An 18,036-nucleotide genomic window follows, 5' to 3' on the forward strand; every position below is an offset into this window, starting at 1 on the left:
TGTTGCCGTGGAGTTTTCTGATTCCCTCCCAAGGAAAAAATCATGTCGAGCTCTTTCATGTTTGTGTTTGGGCACATATCAAGCTTTTTTCCCTCTGATTCTGTATCAGTAATTTAATGTGTGTGTACGTGTTTGTGTGTGTGAGTCTGTCAATTAGGCTTTCCCGCCGTTGCCGCTGAAATGGGTTTTGCCTTGCCAATTACCAAAGGCACTTTAGACAACAAAGTCTCTGGTTGTCTGACTGAGTCTGGTCCCAAAGTTGCCTGCTGTTTACTATCTCTGCCCGTGTCTCGTTTGAACTTAATTAATCCTTTAAAACGTTCTTGGGAAATCAATGCCTGAATTTTGGTTCCAAAGTGAGATTTCCCACTGTTTGAAAAAAAAAAAAAAAAAACGACACTTGGACAAAAGCATTGATATCACTAAATTGAAACAAAAATGAGGTGATTTTTAAGTAACTCGCGTTCTTTGTGTTTCCGTGATCATTTTACTGATTAACACAAGAAAGGCCGGTGGACTGAGGGTCTAAGAGAAGCCAACGTGCCCTCGGCTCATGGGGTTCAATGCAGGGAAAAAGCCACAGAGGGACATTTAGACGCCAGCTTGGGCTTTCTGGGTAAAGACAGTTTTTTTGTCACGGAGCAGCGGGACGGTGAAGTCAACATGCAGCCAGCGTCTCCGTCGCACCTGAGGTCTTTGAACTGGAACTCTGAAAATGCCGACAAGGTGTTCATACTCGTCTCCGTCTCGAGGCCGGACGCCAGAGATCCGGCCGCGCCCTCTGTCCAAAAACAGACACACTCCACCATGACCTGCGGGCGACTGTGTAACACATGCAGCGCTGCAACTCATCAGTTAAATCTATTGATTTTCTTCATCATTTAATTAATAGCAGATGCTCATGGGAGGAGATCAGGTCAAAGTGATGTCTTCACATGTCTTCATTAGTCTGACCAGCAGGCAGAAAAAACCCCAAAGTATTCGTTTTTATAAAGACATGAACGGAGAAAAGGAAGACAACCTTCGTGTCTGCAAATGTTTGGCGTTTTCACTCGATAAATGACGATTAATCAGTTATAGAAATGATCATGAATTCATGAAATGTCAGCTGATTAATCGTCTCATGCTGTATGTTTGCAGAATAAAAAAGCTCTGGCGTAACGCACTTGCAACGTAACACGGGTGGAAAGTGCTCATGCATAATAACCGCACTTCTGCGCAGTGTCGTGCACACTTCTTTATAATTACATTTAGCATGAGGAAGATAGCGCGGTGTTTTTCCATACGAAGCTTAATGCTGTGGAATAAGGATATTGCAAAGATGTACTCGTAAAGCAGTGGTGTTTGAGGCCCCCCCCCCACCCTCGGTCTGTGGTTACACAAGACCTGGCATAAATTGAGGAGCGAATTATTCCCTGACAGATTGAAAGACTAATTAGAAAAGCTATTGGAGAGTTTGGAGCACCATGGCAGAGTCAAGGCTCTCTATTTGCATATCCTTCATCTGCCTGGTGTGTCAACAAAAGGAAACTCGCTCTGTCTTTCCACACCGGCGTATTCAGATGCAAAGCAAAGTGAATGTAATTATGTGTCCTTTCTTTTTTTTTTTTTTTTTTTTTCATAACATTTTGTTCTGCCTTTAATATTTTCTCCTCCGTGAATTTCAATCGCGGCCCTGCCAATTGTTTCCTTTTAAGGTGATAAAAAGAGGTCTGGGTGAGGTTTAATTCTATTTGTGTGGTTATTTTTTTATTTTTTATTTTTGCTGTAATATTTGCCTGGTAGCAGGTGAGGTTAAAAATTCATATTTCAGAGAGTGGAGATGCACCACCGTAATAGCTCATTTAGCTCTGGGACAGCAGAATTGATTTACCGGACGTGTTGTTGTTGTTGTTGTTGTTGTTCCGATTCAAGCGCACACCTGTGATTGGCCGTCTGCTCATTGCGCTGAAGTGTCTGCATCATAACCCCCGAGACGACAGGCCGAGACACTCTCACCCCCTTTTCCACCGAAATGCAAGACAAGTTCCCACATTGGACTTCACCGCAGCGAAACAGCCTAAGGGCACTTTCTCATTATGAGTCCGTGTGCCTCGCCTGGATCAGGGAGAAATGGATACTTTTGGTGCTTTTTCTGTTTGGTCAGATTTGGTTTCACCCTGCACAGACTCAAGCCAAGCAGAAAATAGAAAATATTTACCGAGGGGCGCGTGGGAGGGAGCAGGGGTGGAGCGTGCTCGTGGCCAAAGTCTTGCATTTCATTGGTCAGACATGCGGCTGCAGAAAATGTAAGGAATCCTTTTGCAAGTGCAAATGTTTGTTAAAAGCCGAATGAGTAGGACTTTCCTGAAAAAAAAAAAAAATACAAAAATAATCCCATTGAATGCGTCCAGCTGTTCTCTTGGCGAGGGGACCCACCCAAAAAATACCCCGACCTGCCATGAATCAAAGGCCCTTGCCGATTCTATCCAGTTCTGTTTCTGTGGTTCAAATAATAATTTCATGTTTTATTTAATCTGTTTTTAAATGTTCCTTTTTTTTATTATTGTGAAGCACTTTGAGCTGCAGTTCTTGTATGAAAGGTGCTATACAAGTGAAGTTTCATTATTTTGTTATTATTATTGTTAAATAAAGTGCACCACCGAGGTTTGATTCAACAGGCTAAACACAGCAGGTGTGAGAACGCCCTGAGACACAGCTCGATGTCCTGCCTTCTGGCTTTCAAAATAAAAGGTCTGCATTACCAGGAAAATAGAGAAACCAGGCAACAAGCAACAAACTAAGACACTTGCTTTTAAAACAGACCTTTCTAAGGCTGCAGCCGATCAGTCTGCAGACTTTGTGACAATGACAGTTTGCACTATTGCCTCGTCTCGGGTCACATTATATTGCAGATATGCACATCGGTACTTAAACTGTCGATTATTTGTCATGTCAAATTCATTGAAACCTAAAAATTGGCCAGCAAGCAGGTGATCTCTCTCTGCCACAGCGCAAAGTTGCTTTGTGCAAACCTCAAATTTAGCTATTGTCTGATGTTCGTCTTCGTATTTAGAGACCTGTTATTGCATTAAACATTAATCTTAATACATTTGGAGGAGTCTTGTACAAACAGTTAATGTAAAACCTCATCAGTTAGAAATTAGCTTATTAAGATTTATAATAATGTAAAATACCTGATTTAGTTATTGATTTTAACATTTGGAGTGATGTGGACCACAAAAAGCTGTGTGCATATCCACATAAATGATTTGGATTTACCACCTCGGTCTGATTTTATTCCAGGAAAAACCTGCATCCAGTCGGTGAACCTCCAAAATTACAGCCCCCTCCTGCTGAACACACTGTGTGTTTCCCCGACAGCCCGTTAGCGGAGGTGAACCCTCCCTCATTAAATCCTGGATCTGCCCCGGTGCATGTGCAAAAATCATATCTGCAAAATCCGCTTGCGTTTTGGAGAGAAAAATGTGCATTTCCTCGCTGACACTTGTGGATTTCTGAAACTGTACAACTGCTGTTTCAATTCCGGCGACAAAAAAAAAAAAAAAAAAAAAAAAAAAATAGCTGTAATGTGTTTTTTTGACCCAGCGGTGGTGATAAAAAATGTGTATTCAGGATGTTTTTCGGCGCCGTGAACATTTCAGTGGTTTGAACAAGCTCCATTTCCGAGGCGTTTGGATTAATGAGGTTCTGGTTCTGCTGTACGGGCCCGTGTGTTTAAAGCTCAGGAGGCAGGAGGAGGCATTGATTTTCTGTGAATCAGTCGAGCGCAGAGTTTTAAAGCTGCTTGTGCTGAATTCATACCATTGATTAATGGTGGCTACTGTACACACATGGCTGCATACTGCACATTACAGCGGACACCGGGGATTAATCAAATTTTAAAGTTTAATTCAGTTTAAACTGTAAAGATGATGCCACGCGAGGACGTTAAAAAATGGCACCGGGGGAGAGCCAAAGAGTGTTTTATCTTGCTGTTGTTGTGGAAACGTCATCGTTCTGTCTCTTGTACTTTTGTCTCATGAATCATTAACTTCAGGTTTGATCTGTCTGTGGTTCCTCCATTTGGTGGGAAACACTTTGTGACAGTCCTGTTTGTAAGAATGGATAGCATGGGAGATTATTCCACAGTGATGGGCCTCTAAAAGCTATATTGTGATGGTCATGGTGAGGTTTTTGAGTTTTGTAATGAGCTCGTCCTGCTCTGCTCTCTTCTCAGTTCAGCAGAAAACCGATGTGGAGAAAGAGGCCAAGCTCAACATCCTGGAGGCCGGCGTCGCCGATGTAAGTACCACAACTCTTCAATTTACAGTTTAAATCAGAATATCACTCACCCAGTAGGCCTTAATCGTTAATCTTGACTCCCAATTACTGATTTCCGAGAGTTTCATCTGTAAAGGACATATCCAGGAAAAAAAAAAAAACACTCACAACCACAACATGGATGCAAACACAGTGATTATTTGGATGTAAGGTCGCCTGTGAAGACCAAAGCCTCTGACCATAAGGTCGCCTGTAAAGACCAAACAGGCCAGTTTCTAAAGAAAAGGTTTGACCAAGGTCATCCTCACTGTCTTCTACCAACCAGCGCCCCCTGCTGGAGTTATGAGCAAACTCAGGACCTTTACCGACAGAGCAGTAGGTTAGATTAGATTAGATGTTTATTGCCATTTGCACAAATACAAGAAAGTACATGTGCATTGGAATTTTTGTGCATTGCTCTTCAAAAATCAAAAATATCTCTAAAGTATATACAGAAGTAGAAAAACGCGAAACAAGAAAAATAAATGCACAGGAAAAAAACAATAAGGATAAGGCATCTGAGAGAAAAATACTAATAAATAATGAATAAATAGACAAATAAACAAATATGTAACCAAGGTGACTTCAGTTACAGAGTGGCTGAAGGGTAACAATGTCACAATTATTGCACACACAAATATTGCACATTTTCTTAACCTATGATTTCCAACTGTCCATTGAGAAGGTAATTTGTGGGGTGTGATATTTTTTCCCCTTTTAATGTCCTCAGAGATCAAGTAGTAACATTTTGCTGTTATGAAATATTGGGAAACACCACATTACACACTGACTGACAAACACAGGAAACCAACAGTGGACAACCTGCGACACACTGCAGGTCTAATGCTCTGCTCACATCCTGATCAGATTCAGCAGACGCTTCAGAAGCTCCCACCTCCAGGTTTTGCAAAATTAGATGTTAAAAAGCCAGTTTTATTAATAAGGCTAGCTTTAGCCAGCAAGCCAAAGTGGGTTTTTTCCCTGCTTTGCAAAAACAACAACAACAACAGTTTATTCATTTGTTATCACTGACAGAAAACTGTGTGCAGCATTTTGAGACATCACAACTCATATTACATCAGAATCCGTGGGGTCCATGTGCACCCCCTGCTGGGAAACCGGAGAATACGGTGAACCTGACATCACATGAACGGCGCACATCTCTTCGCCACGTGTTATCAAATTTTGTTTGTTTGTTTGTTTGTTTGTTTGTAGATAGATAATAATTGCTAACTGCTATCTAATAATAGAAAAAATATTCACTTCAGTGACTAAGAGCCAATCATGATCTGTCCTCAGGCACGTCTTCTTCCACTGTTGTGATCAGACTCAGGAGCAGCTGCCTGTCTCCTAACGTGTGTGTGTGTGTGTGTGTGTGTGTGTGTGTGTGTGTGTGTGTGTGTGTGTGTGTTGTCGGAAATGACTCAAACTTGGGCCGTCTCCCTCCTGAACCCTCTCAGGTGTTTTCTGTTGACTTCCAAACGCAGAGCGAGCTCCTCTGTGACCTGCCTCGCTCTGAAATAGCCTTGCAGCCGGTGACTTGACAAAAATCAGCAGTGTCACAAATTGCTGCTCCATGCTGTGCCTTTTCTGATTTTTGGGTCTCACTCCATGTTCCCTGTCCTCCTCCTCTCTCTCTCTCTCTCTGTCTCTCTCCCTCCCTCCCTCCCTCCCTGTTGGTTTTCATCTCCGAGCATTGCTATTCTCCACCAGCTCTGCGGTAAATAGACTGCTGAGCGTCTGTACTCGCCTATTGATTCAGGAGTTAGTCTGCACCGATGACGGCACACCATTCACCGCATGCTTATCAAACTGGCAGCGATGAGGCCTTGAGTCAGGGGGGAGGGAGAAGGCGAGGGGGAGGGGGACGAGGAAAAAGAGAGAGTGAGCTTGTGGGGAAGGGAGGGTCTATCGAGGAGGATCAATACCTGGCTGCAAACAGGAGCCAATTACGGCCAATCGAAACTCTGTTGTAAGAGAGAGAGAGAGAGAGAGAAAATGTGTCCATCACCGGGCCGCCAGACGGAGCGATAGCAAACCGGTTCGGGGCGTCTCACCCCGCAACAAAACATCCATCATCACCCTGTACGACTCGGCGCTCGTTGTTGTCGTACACTGTAAAATATGAATATCAGCGCACCGTATCAGCGCTGACAGATACAAGCGGGAATAAGCGTTTTCCTCCGGAGTGCCACCAAAAAAAAACGACCCGCTTTCCTTACAGACGTCCAGTCATGTGCAAATTAGACTGTCCTGGGAAATTTCAAACGCATCTGCATGTATAAAAAATCATGCAGATGCAGTATCTGTGTACATATGCATATACAACTAGGTTTTAACAAAAGGAGAAAAGAATGCAATTTTTCTCATCGACGTCTGTATATTTTAGCTCATCAGATTAAATTCTGTTGATCTGCATGTGAGAATTAGGTCTTTGCAGCAGCAACAGAAAAAAGCAACAGAAATGTTAAAAATAACAATATTAAAAAAAAATAAAGCAATTAAATAATTTATTTTGGAAGAAAGCTATTGCTACGGAATTAGCTCATGTGAACCCTGTAATGAATAATAAAAGTATGTGTCACTGACAAATCAACCTGCATTTCATCAGCTGATGGATTCGAAGTGCGAAGTTGGAATTATAGGGAAACACTTCAGTTTATTTGCTTATTATAAGGACTGACACTTGCTTTAGGTCTAAAAAGCCCTTTTGCATTTACAAAAGATGAATTTCTCAGGTGTGAAGAAAGAACATGCCTCATTCCATGTGTGCTTTACCTCTGCTAGGCGGCAGCCTGGAGGGGACTGTGTGCATCTGTCCGTGTGTGTGTGTGTGTGTGTGTGTGTGTGTGTGTGTGTGTATCTGTCTGCAGCTAATCTTGTTTACCACTGGACCTATCAGCCTAAAAATCCAAGCACCAGAGAAGGGGAGATCCGCAGGCAGTGCCTCTGTGTGTTCCCCTCTTCCTGTAGGTGAAAAAAAAAAAGGGTTTAGGAATTGGGTTTTGCAGCTGTTCTTGTCCAGATGTGCACGGCAAGGTGAAACGATACACCTGGTGGAGATCTGCACCCTGCTGAGTTCTAGTTAAATTTTACAGTGAGCCTTTTCTAACCGGTTTCAAGGACCTGAGGATGGGCAGAGCCTCACGCAAGGCATTAAGACGATGGAAACTTTGATTTCAAGTGAGAAAACAAAAGGTGCAGTTGTGTGGCTCGTTCAGATGCATTCGGGTGCCATCACGAGCATATTGTTGTTGTACCTGATGCAGACAGGCAGTGTGTTGAATGGGAATGCTCAATTGCTCAAACAGGCCGCAGGTGGGCCAAGGGGTTCGAGAGATATGTGCCATCAGAGTGTCCTTGAGTAAGACACCAAGAGCCCCCCCACCTGCTCACCCTCTGTGGCATGCCGTGGAAAAACACCCGGAAATGCAAAATCTGAATGATGGCATGGACACCTTTCAAAAAATTTTTCGCATCCAAGGTTCGCTGAGGAATGTAGTTGACAGTTTTCCAATATGCCACGGTCACCCTCTCTATTGTGCATTCAGAGGAGAAAGAGACGGACGGTTTGTTGAGCGTAGGTTTCGTGTTGTGGGTGGGATATGAAAGAGACGGTGAGTCAGGCAGCCGGCAGTTAAAGAGCCGGCGACGTCACCCGGAGCTTAAAGGTTCGGTCCTTGCAGCCGCCAAAACGCAGCCAAAAGCAGCAAAGAGTCCTGTCGGAGTATCCTTGAGCAGAAATACCGAACCCCCACCCGTTCTTTGGCTATGAGTCAGTATCAATTCATGACAAAGGCGTCAAACAAATGCCTTAATAAATGGCCACATGGCTTTGAAATTTTTCATAAATTGGTTTCACTGAAGAATGGGACTTTGCCGTGTGTAATGATGGCCTTCAGGGTGACAAACTGATGCTTCAGTGACTGTATTGATTTGGTGTCCGGAAGAGCTACTTGTGTATAATTTTTTTTAAAATAAAATAATAATCCAAAATAAATTAAACACTTGAATAAACATGTTGGAAGAGATTTTTTTTTTCCCCTTGGCCCTTCACTCCTTCCAGCTTCTGTTTTTGTACTGAGCCCAAAAGCCCAACCAGAAACTGTGCTGCTCCAGTCCAGCCCAACAATGCCTCGTACTTTAGTATTTTATAAACCCAACGATCATGACCGTGGCTCGACATACCAATGTTCACATGGAAAAAAAAAAAATACTGCTGTGTGATTCAGCTTAGCTCCTGAACTGCTTAACTGCATTTTTTGGGTCCCAACTTTCTCCTGTCAGGAAATACGGTGTAAACACAAAACTGGAAAAGAATGGAAAGTTTAAAAGAAACCAATCATGTTGGTGTTTTAATGAAAGGGGGGGTCTCTTGCCAGCTAGAAGCTAGAATCTAGTTCATCCATTTCACTTTAAAACGGTAAATTTTCAGTCCCAGACTCTGGAAGTGGGTCAGGGTTAAGAATTGCAATCTGGAGCCAAGCAGAAACTCTGACAGCTCTGTTTTATTTGGAAGAACAGCGCCCTCTTCCTGTTCTGTGCCATAAATCAACAACACCAAATTTCCCTCCCAATCCCCCCTGCTGGACGGCGATTGAAAACCCAACGCACAGACTGTTAGACGCTGCTAGAGCTCTCACCACTCGTCTTTATTTGTTTGCAATAACCAGAAGTAATCACACTGAGTTATCAATGTTAAAATGCTACACATAGCACCTTTAATAATCTATATTTTTTAAAAAATCAGCCACTGTAGACTTATTTGTCTGTAATCGGCTGTAATCTGCAAAAAAAAAAAAAAAGTGCATTTGACAGAACAATTGACACACAAGTGGATTTGACAGGGAAACATGCGACAGGTAGTCGTGTCTCACTGTCGCCGTGTCTGCCTCTCATTCTCCCTCTTTGTCCGTGTTCCTTGGGTTTTCATAAAGGCCACATAAGCAGAATCAAAGCCAACAATTTGACATTTTGTTTTGGCAATAGAGGGGCAATTTTGCCATTCAGCGCAGTGTGCATACTGCTCTTTTCATATGCATATGCACATCCAATGCAGGTGCATGGTTGATGTGCGGGGGGTGTGGTTGGTGTCAACTGAGCCCTATTGTGCTGTGTTTATTTTTCCACTAATTACAGAACAAGCGACATCATCTTCTTCTCTGTACCTTTGTGCCGTGTAGTGCTGGGCTGTGGTTCAGCCATATCTGCCACTTTTTTTTTTTTTTTTTTCAGTCTCTTCTTTGGTTTATGTGAACGTTGATCAAAACAGACAGAAGCAAAATGATAAAAACACAACAATTAAATGCATCGAAGGAAGTGAAATAAATTATGGACTTAGGAAAGAAAAAAAAATCACTTTTGGTAATATACAAGCTACTTTTATGTTCCCTGCAATGAATTTTCAATTTTATTTTAGTGGCTTAGAACCCTTGGCTTAGAAACTCTTGCAATAGACACTGCAAACCTTGCACACTTGGACATTATTTAATTAACCACTTATTTATTTATTAGTAGTACTTACTGCAGGCCTTTTAAAGTGTCTTGGTAACACTTTACAATAAGAGTACAACAATTAACGTTAGTTAATGTTGTAATGGTGAATTAACTGTTAGTTAATGATTATTATGGCATTTACTAATGTTAATAATATCTACAATAACCATTAAATAACATATAAATTAACACCTTAGCATGAACAACATTAGTAAATGATTCTTAGACACATTAGTTAACGGTTAGTTAACTGTTACTTAATGTTTATTACGGCATTAACTAACGTTAATTGTTGTACTCTTATTGTAAAGTGTTACCAGTGTCTTTTTTTCTGATGTCTTTTATTTTGTATTTTGAATTTGTGGATGCTGCTGGAAGATGTGAATTTCCCTCGGGATGAATAAAGTATTTATCTATCTATCTATCTATCTATCTAAGATGCTTGGCTTTATATGGCCTTATAAGTCCCTGTCAAGCAATAGTGTGAGAGTGGTGCCACATCACATGACAGATAATTAGTATCCAAAGTATCCAAAGTAATACAAGACCATTTAAATAGCGCATCCACATGTTCACAAATATATGAAAGTGCACTAATGCTGCCAATCACAGGAGCCAAATACCAAACCCAGTCGCATTAATGCTGGTTGATGAGCGGCTGACGTGACGAGTTAAACGAGAAGTCTGGCAATGCCTCCTTTTCCAGGCTTTAGACATAAAATTTTACATTTAAAAAAAAAAAAAAAAAGGAATCCAATACATCAACAACTGTTTCAATACAGTTACACCATCAAAGCTTCTGTTGCTCATTACCTCACGCCGGCAAACAGCAGTATGTGTGTGTGTGTGTGTGTGTGTGTGTGTTTTAAAGGCCAAAGACTATAACTGCTGTTAAATGAACGTAACTGCTATTAAACGACACACAGTCCACTCCCGGTCCAATAACACCTGTGTTGGGACGGGGGACAAACCGTTATATTTTTCACCGTTTCATTGCACTCACAGTCGCTGCCCCTCGGGCTTTACGGGCCAGCGATGGTTTACAAGCCTTCATTAAACTTTCAGACATCTTCATTTAGACTCTTAGATGAAGCTTCATGCGACACGCCGCCTTGCGAAACGACATCAGGCGCTCTCCGTTTTCCTGCGGCCCCGCCACCATCTCCTCACACGGCTTCACGACTGAACCGGGCCTCGCCAAGCGTTGCAGAACCCAGCACTGTTGTTTCCACACTGAGACACATGTCCAATTAAGAGAATGTGTGTGTGTGTGTGTGTGTTGGGAGGGAGGCAGGAGATAAGGTTGCCGTGGCAGCGACCAGATTATAATTGTCCTGGAGTGGCACTAATCCCCCTCCACCCCGGCCGGCTCGCTTTGTTCACCGCAAATCAAGGCGCTTCCAAATCTGTCTGTCTGAAACCGAGGGAGGGACGGAGGAACGGAGGGAGCTAATGAAAGAAGAAGAAGAAGAAGAAAAAAAACACTAGCTAGTCCCTTCCACCTTGAAAACACACAACCTGCTACAGACGAATACAAGTCGCCATGCATGCACGTCATCACACACACACACACTGTGAAAAATCATATAACAGTGGAAAAGTCATTTAATCCCATATTCGGGGGTTAAATGTTTGTTTCTTAAAGCAAAGTGAAGAAAATCTGCCAGCAGGAAGAGATAATCCCGCTTGATTCTGTTGCTGATCATCTCGTTTCCAGAATTTTCTTGAATCAAGTGTCATTTTCTCGATCCCAGTGGGCTGATCTGCCTCAGTCTGCCTTGTTTCAGCATATTTATTCCCGAAACGAGTGAAACTGCACTGGAAACAAGTGGGATTAGCTCATCCCACCGGCAGATTTTTTTTTACCTTGTTTGAAGAAATATAAGATCTGAATGTAACGATAAATTCATCTGCACGTTACTTTGATTTGATTCAGCTATGTGCCGATGAGGTCCAGTACTCGGTGGGTTTACACGCTGATTTAGGTTCTGCTGATTTCACTGATTAGTTCAAGTTTTGCAAATCGGTTATAAATCGGCTGCTGTGGAGCTGAAAGCCTGCAGTGTCTCCAGCCTCGATGGTGCAGGAATAACGCTGGATTAACGCCACGTTCACGTTGCATCAGAAGAAACTGAAGGATAACAGCTCGTTGCTACCGATTTAAAGTCATAAAAAACCGAAATCAGTTTTCTGTATGAATTCTAAATCAACTTCATACAAACTGCATCAGATGTGGTACCCACTGGACCCGCTGAGTTATGGGTTCGGGAGCTGACTGGTGATTGGTGATGTTAAAATTCACGGTTGACGCCTTCATCCACCATAGACGATCCAAAACCCCCCCCCCAAAAAACACACAAATACAAAAATAACACGGTGGACACTAAGGCTGGGTAATATATCGAGATATTAAAGTGGTCAGATTAGCCTCACAGGCCTAGACACGTTTCTCATCCTAAAATTTAGGCTGAGGCGATGGATCTTCTATCTTACACTTTTTATTATTCTTCATTACCACACGTGGAAAAAATACAAAACAGCCATTTCATATTTCATCACTATGTGGAGTGAGGTTGTGGAGAGGCCCGTACGGCTGCCCCCCTTCCCTTTAAAGGGGCTTCTCTGGCCTCCTGGATCTGTCACTGATGTTTGTTATTTCAGGCTTTTTGACATCTTATATCAACATGACGACATGAGTTTTGATATCGTCTGGGATTTTGGATATAATGATGATGTGATGTGGCATGACGGTACATTTTCACGTCACTGTGGCCAAGCAAAGAAGGTCCTTCCTCTTGTTTGTGTCCTGAATGGATGACGGCAGGCGACAATCCCACACTCCCTGTTCCCTTCACTCCCAATCCCCGAATTGGGAAGTTGAGAACGCTGAATTTCGCCCATCAGATTGTCTCGGTGTGCTCAAATCTCAGAATCTGGAGATAAAAACCTTTTCAACGAGGCAAGGTCAGCGACCGGGTGGTACATTTCTGCTTCAGATGTATCCAGAAAGCAGTTTCACGGGACTGTTTTTCCCGTCAGAAGGCGTTGTCTTAGGTCGGCCTGTCATGTTGTGCTCAGGATTATTCATTTGAAAGCTGAGAGGCAGAGACCAGAGAGCAGCCGGTGAAGCGTTGGACCGGTCAGAGTGCTGAATGTGGCACAGCAGCCACACAGGCGGACACAGAGGACAACATCATCATCACGTCTGCTCAGGTCCAGGTGTGTTTCTGTATCCACACAGAGACGATTTGGTCAACATCACCCAGCTCGAGTGGACACTTCAGTCCTTGCCATAGTGTTGTTTTTGCATACATTTTGGGAATAAACCCCCCTCACTTTTAGCCGTGATAAATACCTCGAGCCACACGGGACCGCAGCATCGCTTCACTATCAGGGAACGGCCAAAGTCCTGATTTTATTGCACCAAAAAAAGGGAGCGTATTCGTCTCTGTGTGGTTTCTGTGGCTCGGGCAGAGTAAAAGCGAGAGCGATAGCATCGCTCATAATGACACAGTATTGTTGTTTACCCCGGCTCTGCTGCCTGCCCAGGTGCCCGCCCGCTGAAAACAGAGCTGGATTTGAATGAGAATATTCATGAAGGAGAGACAGAGAGAGAGAGAGAGAGAAGAGAGAGAGAAAAGAGAGAGAGAGGGGGATTTCAATTCACCGACACAGCCCGGATCAAGGTTGTCTGTTTACCACACGGTGCTATTCCAGCTGCAATTTTCACCACAAAGAGGGAAAAAAAGCATCAAGGATCAGAACAATGGTGTGTGCGTATGTGTGTGTGCCTGTATACATGCGTGCATACACTATGTATTTGAGTGTGTGTGTGTGTTTACACGCGTGTGTGTCAGCGTGCATCCATGTGAGGGAGAGAGAGAGAGAAATCTGCATCCTCGGCCATAGATATTCAAATGGCTCCATGCGAAAAATTGAATCAAGAGGCCATTGAAGTGCTGGCTCTTCCTTTTCAATCTGGCCAAGACACGGCGTCCAAATGGCCTTTGATATGGAAATGGGCGCTCACCACGGGGGCCTGAGGGCCAAATGCATGCTGGGATATCTGTGAAGGTGTCCACCACATTGCTAGCTCTTCCTGGCGTTGAAGGAGATTATTATTATCATTATTGTTGTTGTTGTTGTTGTTGTTGTCAACGGTAATAAACACTGATATATCTGTTTGCCAATGCTGGCATTTTTGTCGAACATTCTCCGCGCACAGGAAGTGATGAGTCAAACTGACGAGGGGAATTTAAATTGTCTCCTAATCAGCCGTCAGCAGCTCGGCTCAGAGACAGCCGGACTCCCCGCCATTAGATCAGTTTCCCCTCTCGTCTCTGTGGGTCGCCTTTGCTGTGAAACATCACAGAGCAGCCGGGCTGGCGCTCCGAACGCTCCGGAGACGGTCCGCACCGCAGGCCGCCGGGAGACGAGTACGAGACTAAACCGAGGGGCCGTCAGGACACCGTGCTCGTGAAACTGTGAGGAGAGCGCGGTGCCGGTAACCTGATTTATCAGCAAAGGAACGTGAACCATCATAAAACCAGTCAGACAAGACATCACCTGACATCAACAGTTTATCTGCAGCTGCCTGTCCAGCTAGCATCGGTTAGGCTTCAGGAAAGTGATACAGATCCGAGGAAATGAACCGATATCCACCTTTCGAGCGGTCTCCTGGTAATCGGAGGGTTTGTATATTGTTGTATATTGTATACAGGTTTTTCATTGTATATAGGAATGTCATATATTCTTTCTATTTTATCTTTAGTTTTATTTTATTTTACTTTATTTTATTTTATTTATTTTATTTTTTTTTATTATTATTATCGTTATTATTATTATTATTTTATTTTATTTATTTTATTTTATTTTACTTGCACAGTGCTGGAGTTGTTGCAGTTACATTTCACTGCTGCTGTACCTGTACATTCATGCATGTGACGAATAAATCTTGAATCTTGAAATCTTGAATCTTGAATCCTGAATCCCCGCTTCCTCCAGAGAGCATGTCCGTGTGTCCTTTAGCAAGACGCTGAACCCCCTAACCGCTCCCGATGGGCAGCCTGGCTCCTTGCATGGCGGCATCAGTGTGTGTGTGAATGTGTGTGTGAATGTGTGTGTGGATGGGTGTATGTGAGGCAGGCATTTGCGAGCGCTCTGAGGGATGTTAGGGCAGAAAAGCGCTGCAGAAATGCCACGTGTGTTTCCCATGTAGTTGTCACAGTGTAGTGTAAATGCTGTGTGACAGCATACGCTCTTAACTCCACAGACTGAGGAGGGCTGTCGCTGGCTGTGTGTTCTCACCGGACACTTGTTGGGTTTTTGTGAAATGTAAACTTTCCGGCGGCTGATTTAGCCCTCCTGTCACCTCCTGTCAGTTTGACCTCAGCGATTTAAGGCTCTAGAAAATGAGTATAATAAAAACTGTTGCCCAGGTTTATGAGTCAGGTACTTTGTGTCTTGTTGACGACCTGAACAACTCTTTAAATAAAACATAACCTCAACTCAACCCAGCATACATCACAGTTCTGTTTTCATATGAACTGCACTGGTTCTGGTTCTACCACAGGTGGGGTTATGTTTGCTGAGGGCCCTAAAGCAGAGGGAAGTTTTTTGATGGTTAGAAATGACTTGATATAGTTCTTCAGTGTCATCCAAAACAACTAAAGTAAATATCTGTACAATGTTGATATTTTAATGTTTTATACATCTTAAAAAGCCTGGGGTCAAAAGCCTGGGGACCCTAAGATACACCAAGGAGTGCCAAATGTGTCCAGGACATTGAAAACATATCATCATGTTAGTTTTATGTTCCCCCATTCGTCCCTGTTAAATTAGGAAAAGTCATTAAATATGAAGCAAAAAAATGATGTTAATCATGTATTTAGAGATGTTAAACATTGCATGGGGTCAAACTGACCAACAAAGATAACAGGGTTAAGTCAGCATGTTTATGCTCAGCTGACAAAAGAATGGCACATAATGTGACGGTTGAGTCTAAGTGGTTCTCATCATTGGTCCAACTCACTGATTAATTACATGATTGCACCTTTTTTTGTTTGATTTTTTTGTCAGTTGAGTCTAAAGAGACGTCACTTAAATCCCCCCATCACCAACTTTACAGAGTGCACCTTTAAACACTGTAAAACCAACAGCTACCTCTCACTGTTATCCTGTTTTTCCACTAAAAACACTAAAAACAGGATAAAACAACAGAAAAATGCACATTCAGTTTCTCTCCATTTCTTTGGTTCTTTGGTTAAAAATGTTAAAATAGTGCCAACATTACATCACGACCACATTTTACCTCGCTCTTCCTCCGTAAAGCGACAGATCCTTCTGTCCTGTGAGGCGATCGGACAGATTTCGCATAACGCGCAGGGCATGAGGCTGCTGTGTCCGAGTTAATGTGGCAGTGATTCGTTGATGTTCGTGTTTTCAAACCTCTTAAGACCCGAGCTCTTGTTTGATATGCATATGATTCTATTTTGGCTTACTGGACCCTGATAAGTATAAAAACTAAGCATCGTCTTTTTTACATGGTGTAGTTTTAAGAGAAAAATGATGTCCAAATATGTGGACGCTGGTTCTCAATTTCCTTAAAACACAATAAAGTCGCCGTTGTATAATAGAGTGCAAAAGTCTTTATTTCCACCCTGAACACTGCAGTTTTTGTCCTGACTGCTTCGTGTTGTATTGATAACACATACAAACATATTTTTGAACATGTTTTGAATGACACAGTGCAAAAAAACAAAATGAAGTAACAACATTTTTGCCCCCTTTGGACAGTCACAGCTACAGTAAGGCATCATATGCTTGTAAGAAAATATAAAACAAGTAGTGGTAGGTGGTGTAAGGGTAAGCAGAATTAACTACTACGGTAATATGACCCAAAATGTGATGTCCGCGCATGTGTATGCCAGGTCCTAAGAGGTTAAAACGTCCACACGCAGCGAGGGTCGCACCGCGTGTTCTCCTCGCTGTTAACCTGCGTCGGCCCGGCTCGGCGTCTCGGTGCCCGGCCGAGCCGACCTCGTACCCGCGGCGGCTCCTTCCCTCCCCACTTAGCACACACTGTTCTCACTGCGAGGTACACACCGGCCGAGCGGCAGGCTGCTTCCAGGGGCTGTGGACACCCCCGCTGGGCTTTCTGGCAAACAGCATGGCATTCCAGACAGCTGGCAGAGGAGCCTCACCCTCCTCCCTCCCTCCCTCCCTCCCTCCCTCCTCCGCTCGTTCCCCCAGGCTCTGTTCGGTGCAGGTGAGGTCATCCAGAAAACAGGGAGGGAGACGCGAGTCCACCTCACCGCTCTGAACCTCGTAGACAAAGCGCGTTCCCGGGAGGCTCCGCTGTAACAAACAAGGTGTCGCGGTGTGTAATGACAGCAGCGCCGAGCCCCGGCGTCATGCACCTGTGGACCCGGGCCGATGTCAGCTGGACCTGAACGCCGAGCTGTAATTCAGAGCGGACCCCGTCGGCGCCGTCGTCTGTGCAGATCAGCGAGCAGACGGCCCGACGCCTCCAAACGGCCAGTCTCATTAACCGCCGCTCACGCCTGATTAGCCCGTCGTGTCTTGGTATGATAATAGGTAGCCGGCGTTGTTGTCCAATAACTCGTTAACATAAACAACATCGGCAAATATTGACGGCAATCGGAGCGTGTGTGTGTGTGTGTGTGTGTGTGTGTGTGTGGTCACAGACAGAGAGAGAACGAGGACGTAAACAGGGTAGACAAATAATGAAAAATAACGAACGAATGTGCTAAGAAAATCCCAGTAACAAGAGCAGCGACACGTTGAGCGCCAATTAGTCTCAAGTGTCAGCTTTGAGGAGATTTTTCAGAGCAACATGAGGAAATTAAGAGAGCTAACGAGGGTAAATCGTCAGCGCCTGAACTGCATTAGTATCAGTTTGGTACTTTTTCAACCCAACCCAGTGTGTTAATATGTTTATATCGTCATTCATAACCATAAAACACAAGTTTATCGCGAGAAACGCCCCACATTTCTGCAGCTACTCACTCTCCTCCAGCTCGGTCCAGCAGGGCTCTGTTAGACACACGGCTAGACACCAATTTACTTGTATATTTACTTGTATAAACATTCATTTCAGTTTGAAAGCTGGAATTTCTGTCGTGTAAATTTTCCGACCCGCGACAACGCGGCGTTCACGGAATCGAGTCGGGATAAATCACTCGCAAGAAGATACAAGGATACAAGGAAGTTTATTGG

At 43.6% G+C, this 18,036-nt stretch overlaps 1 protein-coding gene across 1 annotated transcript in view; it reads left to right on the top strand.

Annotated features, from left to right (window-relative positions):
- Positions 1-18,036, top strand: part of LOC115374602 (receptor-type tyrosine-protein phosphatase N2-like) — a 274,717-nt gene that overhangs the window by 146,671 nt on the left and 110,010 nt on the right. Inside the window, exon 12 of the mRNA XM_030073582.1 lies at positions 4,220-4,284. Coding sequence (XP_029929442.1) covers positions 4,220-4,284 — 65 coding nt within the window. The remainder of the gene's footprint in view (positions 1-4,219; positions 4,285-18,036) is intronic.

Source organism: Myripristis murdjan, chromosome 17 (genome assembly GCF_902150065.1).
Source record: "Myripristis murdjan chromosome 17, fMyrMur1.1, whole genome shotgun sequence".
Taxonomy (NCBI): Eukaryota; Metazoa; Chordata; class Actinopteri; order Holocentriformes; family Holocentridae; genus Myripristis; species Myripristis murdjan.